Source organism: Carcharodon carcharias, chromosome 13, assembly GCF_017639515.1.
Source record: "Carcharodon carcharias isolate sCarCar2 chromosome 13, sCarCar2.pri, whole genome shotgun sequence".
NCBI lineage: Eukaryota > Metazoa > Chordata > Chondrichthyes > Lamniformes > Lamnidae > Carcharodon > Carcharodon carcharias.
Window position 1 is genome coordinate 54,535,674 of NC_054479.1, and position 15,551 is coordinate 54,551,224.

The window sequence follows — 15,551 nt, forward strand, 5'->3', positions numbered from 1 at the left end:
GAGACCACTGACTGCACACTGATCCATGAATACTCTCACAGAGATCCTTTACTGCACACTGATCCATCATTACTCTCACAGAGATCTGTTACTTAACACTGATCCATCAATACTCTCACAGAGACCCTTTACTGCATACTATTTCAATACTCTCACAAAGAGCCCTCAACGCACACTGATCCATCATTACCTCACAGAGACCCCTCGCTGCACACTGATCCATCAGTACTCTCACAGAGACCGCTTACGACACACTTGTCTATCAATACTGTCTGACAGAGACTCTTTACTGCACATTGATCCATCCATACTGTCACAGAGATGACTCACTGCATGCTGATCCATCGATACTCTCACCGAGACCCCTTATTGCACACTGATCCATCAATACCGACTTACAGAGACCCCTTACTGCATACTGATCTATCACCTCTGTCTCAGAGAGACCACTTTCTGCACACTTATCAATCAATACTGTCTTACAGAGACTCCTTACTGCACACTGATCCATGACTCCTCTCACATAGACCCTTTACTGCACACTGATCCATCAATACTCTCATTGAGACCCTTTACTGCACAGTGATCCATCAATACTGTCCCACAGAGACACCTTGCTGCACACTGATCCATCATTACTCTCACAGAGACCCCTTACTGCACACTGATCTATCAATACTCTCACAGTGCCCCCTTACTTCACACTGATCTATCAATGCTCTCTCAGAGACTCCTTCTGAACACTGATACATCGATACTCTCACAGAGTCCACTTACTGCACACTGATCCATCAATAGTGTCCCACAGAGACCCCTTACTGCACACTGATCCATTGATACTCCCACAGAGCCCCTTACTGCACACCGATCCAACAATGCTGTCCCACAGAGACCCCTGACCTCACACTGATCCCTCGATACTCTCATAGAGACCCCTTACTGCACACTGATCCATTGATACTCTCACCGAGACCCCTGACTGCACACTGATCCATCAGTACTGTCTCACAGAGACACCTTAGTACACACTGATCTATCAACACTGTCTCACAGAGACCCCTTTCTGCACAGTGATCTATCATTACTCTCACAAAGATCCCTTACTTCACACTGATCCATCAATGCTCTCCCAGAGACCCTTTACTGTACACTGATCCATCAATACTCTCACAGAGACCCCTTACTGCACACGGATCCATCAATACTCTCACAGAGACCCCATACTGCACACTGATGCATCAATAGTGTCCCACAGAGACCTCTGACTGCACACTGATCCATCGATACTCTCACAGAGACCCCTTACTGCACACTGATCTATCGATACTCTCACCGAGACCCCTGACTGCACACTGATCCATCAATACTGTCTCACAGAGACACCTTAGTGCACACTGATCTATCAACACTGTCTCACAGACACCCCTTTCTGCACAGTGATCCATCAATACTCTCACAGAGACTCCCTACTGCACACTGATCCATCAATGCTCTCACAGAGACCGCTTCCTACACACTTGTCTATCAATACTGTCTCATAGAGACTCTTTACTGCACATTGATCCATCCATACTCTCACAGAGACCCCTCCCTGCACACCGATCCATCGATACTCTCACAGAGACCCCTTCCTGCACACTGATCCATCAATACTCTTACAGAGCCCCTTACTGTACACTGATCCATCAATGCTGTCCCACAGAGAAGACTCACTGCATGCTGATCCATCGATACTCTCACCGAGACCCCTTATTGCATACTGATCCATCAATACCGACTTACAGAGACCCCTTACTGCATACTGATCTATCACCTCTGTCTCAAAGAGACCACTTTCTGCACACTTATCAATCAATACTGTCTTACCAAGACTTCTTACTGCACACTGATCCATGACTCCTCTCACATAGACCCTTTACTGCACACTGATCCATCAATACTCTCATTGAGACCCTTTACTGTACAGTGATCCATCAATACTGTCCCACAGAGACACCTGGCTGCACACGGATCCATCATTACTCTCACAGAGACCCCTTACTGCACACTGATTTATCAATACTCTCACAGTGCCCCCTTACTTCACACTGATCTATCAATGCTCTCTCAGAGACTCCTTCTGAACACTGATACATCGATACTCTCACAGAGAGCCCTTACTGCACACTGATCCATCGATACTCTCACCGAGACCCCTGACTGCGCACTGATCCATCAATACTGTCTCACAGAGGTACCTTAGTACACACTGATCTATCAACACTGTCTCACAGCGACCCCTTTCTGCACAGTGATCTATCATTACTCTCCCAGAGACCGCTTACTGCACACTGATCCATCAATACTCTTACAGAGACCCCTTACTGCACACGGATCCATCAATACTCTCACAGAGACCCCTTACTGCCCACTGATCCATCACTGCTGTCCCACAGAGAACCATGACTTCATATTTTCCCATCAATACTCTCACAAAGACCCCTTACTGCACACTGGTCTATCAATACTGTCTCACTGAGATCTCTTACTGCACACTGATCTATCAATACTCTCACAGTGCCCCCTTACTTCACACTGATCTATCAATGCTCTCTCAGAGACTCCTTCTGCACACTGATACATCGATACTCTCACAGAGTCCACTTACTGCACACTGATCCATCAATAGTGTCCCACAGAGACCCCTTACTGCACACTGATCCATCAGTATTCTCTCAGAGCCCCTTACTGCACACTGATCCATCATTGCTATCCCACAGAGACCCCTTACTTCACACTTTTCCATCAATACTCTCTCAGAGACCCCTTACTGCACACTAATCCATCAATACTCTCACCGAGATTCCTTACTGCACACTGATCCATCAGTACTCTCACAGACACCCCTTACCACACACTGATCCATCAATACCCTCACAGAGGCTCCCTGCTGCACGCTGATCCAAAATTACTCTCACAGAGACCCCTTACTGCACTCTGATCCATCAATACTCACTCCGAGACCCCTTACTGCACACTGATCCATTAATACTGCCTCACGGAGACACCTTAGTGCACAGTGATCAATCAACACTGTCTCACCGAGACCCTTTTCTGCACACTGATCTATCATTACACTCACAGAGATCCCTTACTGCGCACTGATCCTTCAGTAGTGTCACATAGTCCCCTCACTGCACACTGATCCATCAATACTATCACAGAGACCCCTTTCTGCCCATTGACCCATCCATATGGTCTCCTAGAGACCTCTCACTGCTCACTAATCCATCAATGCTCTCACAGAGACTCCTTACTGCACGCTGATCCATCAAAACTCTCACAGAGACCCCTTACTATGCACTGATCCATCAATACTGTCTCACAGAGACACCTAAGTGCACACTGATCTATCAGCACTGTCTCACAGAGACCCCTTTCTGCACACTGATCTATCAATACTCTCACAGAGACCCCTTACTGCACACTGATCCATCAATCCTCTCACAGAGATGCCTTACTGCACACGGATCCATCAGTACTCTCACAGAGACTCCTTACTGCACACTGATCCGTCACTACTATCAGAGAGACCCCTTACTACACACTGATCCATCAATACTCTCTCAGAGACCCCTTACTGCACACTAATCCATCAATACTCTCACAGAGATTCCTTACTGCACACTGATCCATCAGCACTCTTACAGACACCCATTACCACACACTGATCCATCAATACCCTCACAGCGGCTCCCTGCTGCACGCTGATCCAAAATTACTCTCACAGAGACCCCTTACTGCACAGTGATCCATCAATACTCACTCCGAGACCCCTTACTGCACACTGATCCGTTAATACTGCCTCACGGAGACATCTTAGTGCACAGTGATCAATCAACCCTGTCTCACCGAGACCCCTTTCTGCACACTGATCTATCATTACACTCACAGAGACCCCTTGCTGCACACTGATCCATCAGTATTATCACAGAGACCCCTTTCTGCACATTGACCCATCCATATGGTCTCCTAGAGAACTCTCACTGCTCACTAATCCATCAATACTCTCACAGAGACTCCTTACTGCACGCTGATCCATCAAAACTCTCACAGAGACCCCTTACTATGCACTGATCCATCAATACTGTCTCACAGAGACACCTTAGTGCACACTGATCTATCAGCACTGTCTCACAGAGACCCCTTTCTGCACACTGATCTATCAATACTCTCACAGAGACGCCTTACTGCACACTGATCTGTCACTACTATCAGAGAGACCCCTTACTGCACACTGATCCATCAGTACTCTCACAGAGCCCCTTACTGCATATGGATCCATCAATACTGTACCACAGAGACCCCTTACTGCACACTGATCCATCGATACTCTCGCCGAGACCCCTTACTGCACACTGATCCATCAATACTGTCTCACACAGACATCTTAGTGCACAATGATCTATCAACACTGTCTCACAGCGACCCCTTTCTGCACTCTGATCCATCAGTACTCTCACAGAGACCCCTTACTGCACACTGATCCGTCATTGCTGTCCCACAGAGACCCCTTAGTTCACAATTTTCCATCAATACTTTCACAGAGACCCCTTACTGCACACTGATCCATCAATACTTTCTCACAGAGACCCCTTACTGCACGCTGATCTATCAGTACTGTTTCACAGAGACCCCTTACTGATCACTAATCCATCAATACTCTCACAGAGACTCCTTACTGCACACTGATCCATCAATGCCCTCACAGAGGCTCCTTGCTGCACGCTGATCCAAAAATACTCTCATAGAGACCCCTTACTGTACACTGATCCATCAGTACTCTCACAGACTTCTTACTGCACACAGATCCATCAATACTCTCACAGAGACTCCTTATTGCACACGGATCCATCAGTACTCTCACAGAGACCCCTTACTGCACACTGATCCATCACTGCTGTCCCACAGAGAACCATAACTTCACATTTTTCCATCAATACTCTCACAAAGACCCCATACTGCACACTGATCCATCAATACTCTCACAGAGACCCCTTACTGCACACTGATGCATCACTGCTGTCCCGCAGAGAACCATGACTTCACATTTTTCTATCAATACTCTCACAAAGACCCCATACTGCGCACTGATCCAGGAATACTTTCACAGAAACCACTGACTGCACACTGATCCATGAATACTCTCACAGAGATCCTTTACTACACACTGATCCATCAATACTCTCACAGAGATCTGTTACTTAACATTGATCCATCAATACTTTTACAGAGACCCTTTACTGCCCCCAAATTCATCAATACTCTCACAGAGACCCCTTACAGCGCACTGATCCTTCAGTAGTGTCATATAGACCCCTCACTGCACACTGATCCGTCAATACTCTCACGGAGACTTCTTATTGCACACAGATCCATCAATACTCTCACAGAGACTCCTTACTGCACACTGATCCATCGATACTTTCACCGAGACCCCTTACTGCACACTGATCCATCAATACCCTCACAGAGGCTCCCTGCTGCACACTGATCCATCAATACTCTCAGAGAGACTCCTGACTGCACACTGATCCATCAATACACTCAGAGATCTGTTACTTAACATTGATCCATCAATACTCTTACAGAGACCCTTTACTGCCCCCAAATTCATCAGTACTCTCACAGAGACCCCTTACAGCGCACTGATCCTTCAATAGTGTCATATAGACCCCTCACTGCACACTGATCCGTCAATACCCTCACAGAGGCTCCCTGCTGCACACTAATCCATCAATACTCTCAGAGAGACTCCTGACTGCACACTGATCCATCAATACTCTCACAGAGACGCCTTACTGCACACGGATGCATCAGTACTCTCACAGGGACTCCTTAGTGCACGGTGATCAATCAACACTGTCTCACCGAGACCCCTTTCTGCACACTGATCTATCATTACACTCACAGAGATCCCTTACTTCACACTGATCCATCAATATCTCACAGACACCGCTTACTGCTCACTGATCCATCAATCCTCTCACAGAGACCCCATACAGCACACTGATCTACCAATACTCTCAGAGAGACTTCTTACTGCACACAGATCCATCAGTACTCTCACAGGACTCCTTACTGCACACTGATCCATCAGTACTGTCTCTCAGACACCCTTACTGCACAGTGATCCATCAATACTGTCCCACAGAAATCCGGTACTGCACAGTGATCCATCAATACTCTCACAGAGACCCCTTACAGCCCACTGATATATCAAAAATGTCTCACAGAGACCCCATACTGCACACTGATCCATCAATACTCTCACAGAGACCCCATACTGCGCACTGATCCAGGAATACTCTCACAAGGACCACTGACTGCACACTGATCCAAGAATACTCTCACAGAGACCCTTTACTGCATACTGATCCATCAATACTCTCACAGAGACATCTTACTGTACACAGATCCATCATTACTTAACACTGATTCATCAATACTCTCCCAGAGACCCTTTACTGCACACTAATTCATCAATACTCTCACAGAGACCCCTTACTGCGCACTGATCCTTCAGTAGTGTCACATAGTCCCCTCACTGCACACTGATCCATCAATACTATCACAGAGACACCTTTCTGCACATTGACCCATCCATATGGTCTCCTAGAGACCTCTCACTGCTCACTAATCCATCAATGCTTTCACAGAGACTCCTTACTGCATGCTGATCCATCAAAACTCTCACAGAGACCCCTTACTATGCACTGATCCATCAATACTGTCTCACAGAGACACCTTAGTGCACACTGATCTATCAGCACTGTCTCACAGAGACCCCTTTCTGCACACTGATCTATCAATACTCTCACAGAGACCCCTTACTGCACACTGATCCATCAATACTCTCACAGAGACTCCTGACTGCACACTGATCCATGAATACTCTCACAGAGATCCTTTACTGCACACTGATCCATCAATACTCTCACAGAGATCTGTTACTTAACATTGATCCATCAATACTCTTACAGAGACCCTTTACTGCCCCCAAATTCATCAGTACTCTCACAGAGACCCCTTACAGCGCACTGATCCTTCAATAGTGTCATATAGACCCCTCACTGCACACTGATCCGTCAATACCCTCACAGAGGCTCCCTGCTGCACACTGATCCATCAATACTCTCAGAGAGACTCCTGACTGCACACTGATCCATCAATACTCTCACAGAGACGCCTTACTGCACACGGATGCATCAGTACTCTCACAGGGACTCCTTAGTGCACGGTGATCAATCAACACTGTCTCACCGAGACCCCTTTCTGCACACTGATCTATCATTACACTCACAGAGATCCCTTACTTCACACTGATCCATCAATATCTCACAGACACCGCTTACTGCTCACTGATCCATCAATCCTCTCACAGAGACCCCATACAGCACACTGATCTACCAATACTCTCAGAGAGACTTCTTACTGCACACAGATCCATCAGTACTCTCACAGGGACTCCTTACTGCACACTGATCCATCAGTACTGTCTCTCAGACACCCTTACTGCACAGTGATCCATCAATACTGTCCCACAGAAATCCGCTACTGCACAGTGATCCATCAATACTCTCACAGAGACCCCTTACAGCCCACTGATATATCAAAAATGTCTCACAGAGACCCCATACTGCACACTGATCCATCAGTACTCTCACAGAGACCCCATACTGCGCACTGATCCAGGAATACTCTCACAAGGACCACTGACTGCACACTGATCCAAGAATACTCTCACAGAGACCCTTTACTGCATACTGATCCATCAATACTCTCACAGAGACATCTTACTGTACACAGATCCATCATTACTTAACACTGATTCATCAATACTCTCCCAGAGACCCTTTACTGCACACTAATTCATCAATACTCTCACAGAGACCCCTTACTGCGCACTGATCCTTCAGTAGTGTCACATAGTCCCCTCACTGCACACTGATCCATCAATACTATCACAGAGACACCTTTCTGCACATTGACCCATCCATATGGTCTCCTAGAGACCTCTCACTGCTCACTAATCCATCAATGCTTTCACAGAGACTCCTTACTGCATGCTGATCCATCAAAACTCTCACAGAGACCCCTTACTATGCACTGATCCATCAATACTGTCTCACAGAGACACCTTAGTGCACACTGATCTATCAGCACTGTCTCACAGAGACCCCTTTCTGCACACTGATCTATCAATACTCTCACAGAGACCCCTTACTGCACACTGATCCATCAATACTCTCACAGAGACTCCTGACTGCACACTGATCCATGAATACTCTCACAGAGATCCTTTACTGCACACTGATCCATCAATACTCTCACAGAGATCTGTTACTTAACATTGATCCATCAATACTCTTACAGAGACCCTTTACTGCCCCCAAATTCATCAGTACTCTCACAGAGACCCCTTACAGCGCACTGATCCTTCAATAGTGTCATATAGACCCCTCACTGCACACTGATCCGTCAATACCCTCACAGAGGCTCCCTGCTGCACACTGATCCATCAATACTCTCAGAGAGACTCCTGACTGCACACTGATCCATCAATACTCTCACAGAGACGCCTTACTGCACACAGATGCATCAGTACTCTCACAGAGACTCCTTAGTGCACAGTGATCAATCAACACTGTCTCACCGAGACCCCTTTCTGCACACTGATCTATCATTACACTCACAGAGATCCCTTACTTCACACTGATCCATCAATATCTCACAGACACCGCTTACTGCTCACTGATCCATCAATCCTCTCACAGAGACCCCTTACTGCACACGGATCCATCAATACTCTCACAGAGACCCCTTACTGCACACTGATCCATCACTGCTGTCCCACAGAGAACCATGACTTCACATTTTTCCATCAATACACTCACAAAGAGCCCTTACTGCACACTGGTCTATCAATACTGTCTCACAGAGACCCCTTTCTGCATACTGATCCATCAGTGCTGTCTCACAGACACCCCTTACTGATCACTAATCCATCAATACTCTCACAGAGACTCCTTACTGCACACTGATCCGTCAGTGCCCTCACAGAGGCTCCTTGCTGCACGCTGATCCAAAAATACTCTCATAGAGACCCCATACTGCACGCTGATCCATCAATACTCTCACAGACTTCTTGCTGCACACTGATCCATCTATACTCTCACAGAGACCCCTTACTGCACACTGATCCATCTCTGCTGTCCCACAGAGAACCATGACTTCACATTTTTCCATCAATACTCTCACAAAGACCCCATACAGCACACTGATCCATCAATACTCTCACAGAGACCCCTTACTGCACACTGATGCATCACTGCTGTCCCACGGAGAACCATGACTTCACATTTTTCCATCAATACTCTCACAAAGACCCCATACTGCACACTGATCCATCAATACTCTCACAGAGATCTGTTACATAACATTGATCCATCAATACTCTCACAGAGACCCTTTACTGCCCCCAAATTCATCAATACTCTCACAGAGACCCCTTACAGCGCACTGATCCTTCAATAGTGTCATATAGACTCCTCACTGCACACTGATCTGTCAATACTCTCACAGAGACATCTTATTGCACACAGATCCATCAATACTCTCACAGAGATTCCTTACTGCACACTGATCCATCAGTACTCTCACAGACACCCCTTACCACACACTGATCCATCAATACCCTCACAGAGGCTCCCTGCTGCACACTGATCCATCAATACTCTCACAGAGACTCCTGTCTGCACACTGATCCATCAATACTCTCACAGAGACGCCTTACCGCACACGGATCCATCAGTACTCTCACAGAGACTCCTTAGTGCACAGTGATCAATCAACACTGTCTCACCGAGACCCCTTTCTGCACACTGATCTATCATTACACTCACAGAGATCCCTTACTTCACACTGATCCATCAATATCTCACAGACACCGCTTACTGCTCACTGATCCATCAATCCTCTCACAGAGACCCCATACAGCACACTGATTTACCAATACTCTCAGAGAGACTTCTTACTGCACACAGATCCATCAGTACTCTCACAGGGACTCCTTACTGCACACTGATCCATCAGTACTGTCTCTCAGACACCCTTACTGCACAGTGATCCATCAATACTGTCCCACAGAAATCCGGTACTGCACAGTGATCCATCAATACTCTCACAGAGACCCCTTACAGCCCACTGATATATCAAAAATGTCTCACAGAGACCCCATACTGCACACTGATCCATCAATACTCTCACAGAGACCCCATACTGCGCACTGATCCAGGAATACTCTCACAAGGACCACTGACTGCACACTGATCCATGAATACTCTCACAGAGACCCTTTACTGCATACTGATCCATCAATACTCTCACAGAGACTTCTTACTGTACACAGATCCATCATTCCTTAACACTGATTCATCAATACTCTCCCAGAGACCCTTTACTGCACACTAATTCATCAATACTCTCACTGAGACCCCTTACTGCGCACTGATCCTTCAGTAGTGTCACATAGTCACCTCACTGCATACTGATCCATCAATACTATCACAGAGACCCCTTTCTGCACATTGACCCATCCATATGGTCTCCCAGAGACCTCTCACTGCTCACTAATCCATCAATGCTCTCACAGAGACTCCTTACTGCACGCTGATCCATCAATACTGTCTCACAGAGACACCTTAGTGCACACTGATCTATCAGCACTGCCTCACAGAGACCCCTTTCTGCACACTGATCTATCAATACTCCTACAGAGACCCCTTACTGCACACTGATCCATCAATACTCTCACAGAGACTCCTTACTGCACACTGATCCGTCACTACTCTCAGAGAGACCCCTTACTGCACACTGATCCATCAGTACTCTCACAGAGCCCCTTACTGCATACGGATCCATCAGTGCTGTACCACAGAGAACCCTTACTGCACACTGATCCATTGATGCTCTCACAGCGACCCCTTACTGCACACTGATCCATCGATACTCTCGCCGAGACCCCTTACTGCACACTGATCCATCAATACTGTCTCACACAGACATCTTAGTGCACAGTGATCTATCAACACTGTCTCACAGAGACCCCTTTCTGCACACTGATCCATCAATATTCTCACAGAGACCCTTTCCTTCACACTGATCCATCAATGCTCTCTCAGATACTCCTTCTGCACACTGATCCATCGATACTCTTACAGAGACTCCTTACTGCATACTGATCCATCAATACTTTCACAGAGCCCCTTACTGCATACTGATCCATCCATATTCTCACAGAGACCCTTTGCTGCACACTGATCCATCAATACTCTCACAGAGCCCCTTACTGCACACGGATCCATCACTGCTGTACCACAGAGACCCCTTACTGCACACTGATCCATCAATACTTTCACAGAGCCCCTTACTGCATACTGATCCATCCATATTCTCACAGAGACCCTTTACTGCACACAGATCCATCAATACTCTCACAGAGACCCCTGACTGCACAATGATCCATCAGTACTCTCACGGAGCCCCTTACTGCACACTGATCTATCACTGCTGTCCCACAGAGACCCCTTACTGCACTCTTTTCCATGAATACTTTCACAGAGTCCCCTTACTGCACACTGACCCATCAATACTATCACAGAGACCCCTTAGTGCACACTGAACCATCAATACTATCTTCGAGACCCCTGACTGCACACTGATCCATCAATACTCTCAGAGAGACTCCTGACTGCACCCTAATCCATCAATACTGTCAGAGACCTCTGACTGCAGAATGATCCATCAGTACTCTCACAGAGCCCCTTACTGCACACTGATCCATCACTGCTGTCCCACAGAGACCCCTTACTGCACACTTTTCCATGAATACTCTCACAGAGACCCCTTACTGCATACTGATTCATCAGTACTCTCACAGAGACCCCTTACTGCACACTGACCCATCAGTACTATCACTGAGACCCCTTACTGCACACTGATGCATCAATACTATCACAGAGACCCCTTACTGCACACTGACCCATCAATATGGTCTCACAGAAATCCATTACTGCACACTGATCTGTCAATAATGTCTCACATCTCTTTTTGCATACTAATCCATTGATCACCCCAGATACCCCTGCTCCTCACAAATGCATGAATGACTCCCTACTGTGCACACATTCTTAAATAACCCTTATAAACCTTATATTTCACATTAACACAGGAACAATAGTGCAGCAAAATACAGAAAGTTCTGGAAATTTTCAGCGAGTCTGGCAGCACCTGTCGGTGGAGTAACATTTCACGTTAAGGTTTTGATTCAAATGTGACACCTCTTCAGAACCCTCTTCACAGATGTTGCCAGATGGAGCATTTCCTGCACTTTTTGATCTTACTGCGGACACTGGAAATCTGAAATATTTTACTTCTATAGCAGTAGAGGAGCTGTGGTGCTGTAGATATATCTTATATGCCACCAAATGGGAGGAAATAGGGCAACAAATTTGCAGGAAATTATCAGAAAGGTGCAAGAACCAAAGAGTAGTGATAATGGGGCACTTCAATTATGCTAATATAGTCTAGAAATATAATTGTGTAACGGTCAAGGAGGATTGGGAATTCCTGGCGTGTGCAAGGGAATTCTCTTGATCAATATGTTTCTATTCAGTGTCACATTTGCGTGATCCTTGTCCATTTTTATAACTACTCTAAACCTTTTGATATTGTGATCAGTTTCCCAAATGCTTCCACTTGCCTCATTTCATTCCCCAGAACCAGATTTAATGCCAGCATGGGTAACGAATGTTCCCTTTAAGATGCATGGCAATGACTGAAAGTCTTTGCACATGTTGCGTACAAGTCAACCTCTTCATGTTGCTATGTGTGCATGATTGCACAATAAATTTAAAAGCACACATTTGGAGTGCATAGATCACCTTTGCTCTCCAAATAAATTAGAGGTAACATTTGTCAAGGCTCAGTGGGTAGAACTCTTACCTCTGACTCAGAAGGTCATGGGTTCAAGTTGCACTCCAGGGACCTGAGCACAGAAATCCAGGCTGATGCTCCCAGTGTAGTACCAAGGGAGTACTCCATCGCTGGAGGTGCCATCTTTCAGTTAAAATTTGAATGGAGACCTTGTCTGATCTCTGAGGTGGACATATTCCATACAGTTCCATCAGTAACCCTGTACTGCATCCAAATCCCATCACATAACACATAAATCCCCTAAGCACACACAGACACATGCATAACTCAATATTAAACCTTCATTAACCCCTAACTGTTCAGTAGCTTTTCTCTCATCTACAAACTCATCAGTATATTACAACAGTGCTTCAAAAGTGTTTTATTGACTGTAAATTGCTTTGGATATCCTGAGGTCATGAAAAGCACTGTATAAATGCAAGCCTTTTCTTACCCACAGGTCTCTAAGTAATGCCATTACTTAGTGCCGTTAACAGTTCCCCTATAAATTTCCCTGAAAACCACTTACCTTTACTGACAATAAATAAACTCCTTTTCAGACCTGAGGGTCGAAAGGACAGAGTTCTCACCCCCTGTTTCTGTTGGTCCCCATCAAAGTGAGTTTCAGTATCTGCTAGATCTGTATATTTGAACAGATATGTCGGATTTTTTTTTGTTGTCCATGAAATTTGTGAAAATATTGCAACAGATACCTGTAGAATTGTAATTGAGGCTCATGTTTTCTCTTTCTTCAGACGAAGCAAGCATACTGTTGTGGCCTATAAGGATGCAATCTATGTGTTTGGAGGGGACAATGGGTATGTACTTTTTTTTATTCATTCAGGAGACGTCAGTGTTGCTGGCTAGGCCAGCATTTATTGCCCATCCCTAATTGCCCTTGAAAAGGTGGTGGTGAGCCACGGCAGTCCATGTAGTGTAGGTACACCTACAGTGCTGTTAGGGAGTTCCAGGATTTTGACCCTCTGACAGTAAAGGAACAGCGATATATTTCCAAGTCAGGATGGTGAGTTGCTTGGAGGGGAACTTGCAGCTGGTGGTGTTCCTGTGCATCTGGTAGAGGTCATGGGTTTGGAAGGTATTGCAATGATTTTTTTTTATTTATTCACAGGATGTGGGCTTTGCTGGCTGGGCCAGTATTTATTGCCCATCCCTAGTTGCCCTTTAGAACGTGGTGGTGAGCTGCCTTCTTGAACTGCTGCAGTCCATGTGGTGTAGGGACACCCACAGTGTTGTTAGGAAGGGAGTTCCAGGATGTTGACCCAGCGAAAGTGAAGGAACGGCGATATATTTCCAAGTCAGGATGATGAGTAACTTGGAGGGGAACTTCCAGGTGGTGGAATTCCCATCCATCTGCTGCCCTTGTCCTTCTAGGTGGTAGTCGTTGTGGATTTGGAAGGTGCTGTCTAAGGAGCCTTGGTGAATTCCTGTAGTCCATCTTGTAGATGGTACACACTGGTGCTACTGTGCGTCGGTGGTGGAGGGAGTGAATGTTTGTGGATGTGGTGCCAATCAAGCGGACTGTTTTGTCCTGGACGGTGTCCAGTTTCTTCAGTGTTGTAGGAGCTGCACTCATCCAGGCAAGTGGGGAGTATTCCGTCACACTCCTGACTTGTGCCTTGTAGATGTGGACAGGCTTTGGGCCGTCAGGAGGCAAGATACTCGTCGCACGATTCCTAGCCTCTGACCTGCTCTTGTGGCCACAGTATTTATATGGCTAGTGCAGTTCAGTTTCTGGTCAATGGTAACCCCCAGGATGTTCATAGTGGGAGATTCTGTGATGGTAATGCTATTGAACATCAAATGGCGATGGTTGGATTCTCTCTTGTTGGAGATGGTCATTGCCTGACACTTGTGTGGCACAAATGTTACTTGCCACTTGTCAGCCCAAGCCTGTATATTGTCCAGGTGTTGCTGCATTTGGACATGGACTGCTTCAGTGTCTGAGGAGTCACAAATGGTGCTGAACCTTGTGCAATCATCAGTGAACATCCCCACTTCTGACCTTATGATGGAAAGAAGGTCATTGATGAAACAGCTGAAGATGGTTGGGCCGAGGACACTACCCTGAGGAACTCCTGCAGTGATGTCCTGGAGCTGAGGTGACTGACCTCCAACAACCACAACCATCTTCCTTTGTGCTAGGTATGACTCCAACCAGCAGAGAGTTTTCCTCCTGATTCCCATTGACTCCAGTTTTGCTAGGGCTCCTTACTGCCACTCTCGGTCGAATGCTGCCTTGATCTTAAGTGCAGTCACTCTCACCTTACCTCAGGAGTTCAGCTTTTTTGTCCATGTTTGAACCAAGGCTGTAATGAGGTCAGGAGCTCAGTGACCCTGGCGGAACCAAAACTGGGCATCAGTGAGCAGGTTATTGCTAAGCAAGTGCCGTTTGATAGCACTGTTAATGACCTCTTCCATTACTTTACTGATGATGGAGAGTAGACTAATGGGGCGGTAATTGGCCAGTTTGGATTTGTCCTGCTTTTTATGTGCAGGACGTACCTGGGCAATTTTCT

General features: G+C 46.3%; 1 protein-coding gene across 4 annotated transcripts in view; it reads left to right on the top strand.

Annotated features, from left to right (window-relative positions):
* lztr1 (leucine-zipper-like transcription regulator 1) overlaps positions 1-15,551 on the top strand; it is a 142,883-nt gene that overhangs the window by 39,005 nt on the left and 88,327 nt on the right. For all 4 annotated transcript variants that reach the window (XM_041203307.1, XM_041203308.1, XM_041203309.1 and 1 more), the window contains exon 2: positions 13,770-13,832. In XM_041203307.1, coding sequence (XP_041059241.1) covers positions 13,770-13,832 — 63 coding nt within the window. The remainder of the gene's footprint in view (positions 1-13,769; positions 13,833-15,551) is intronic.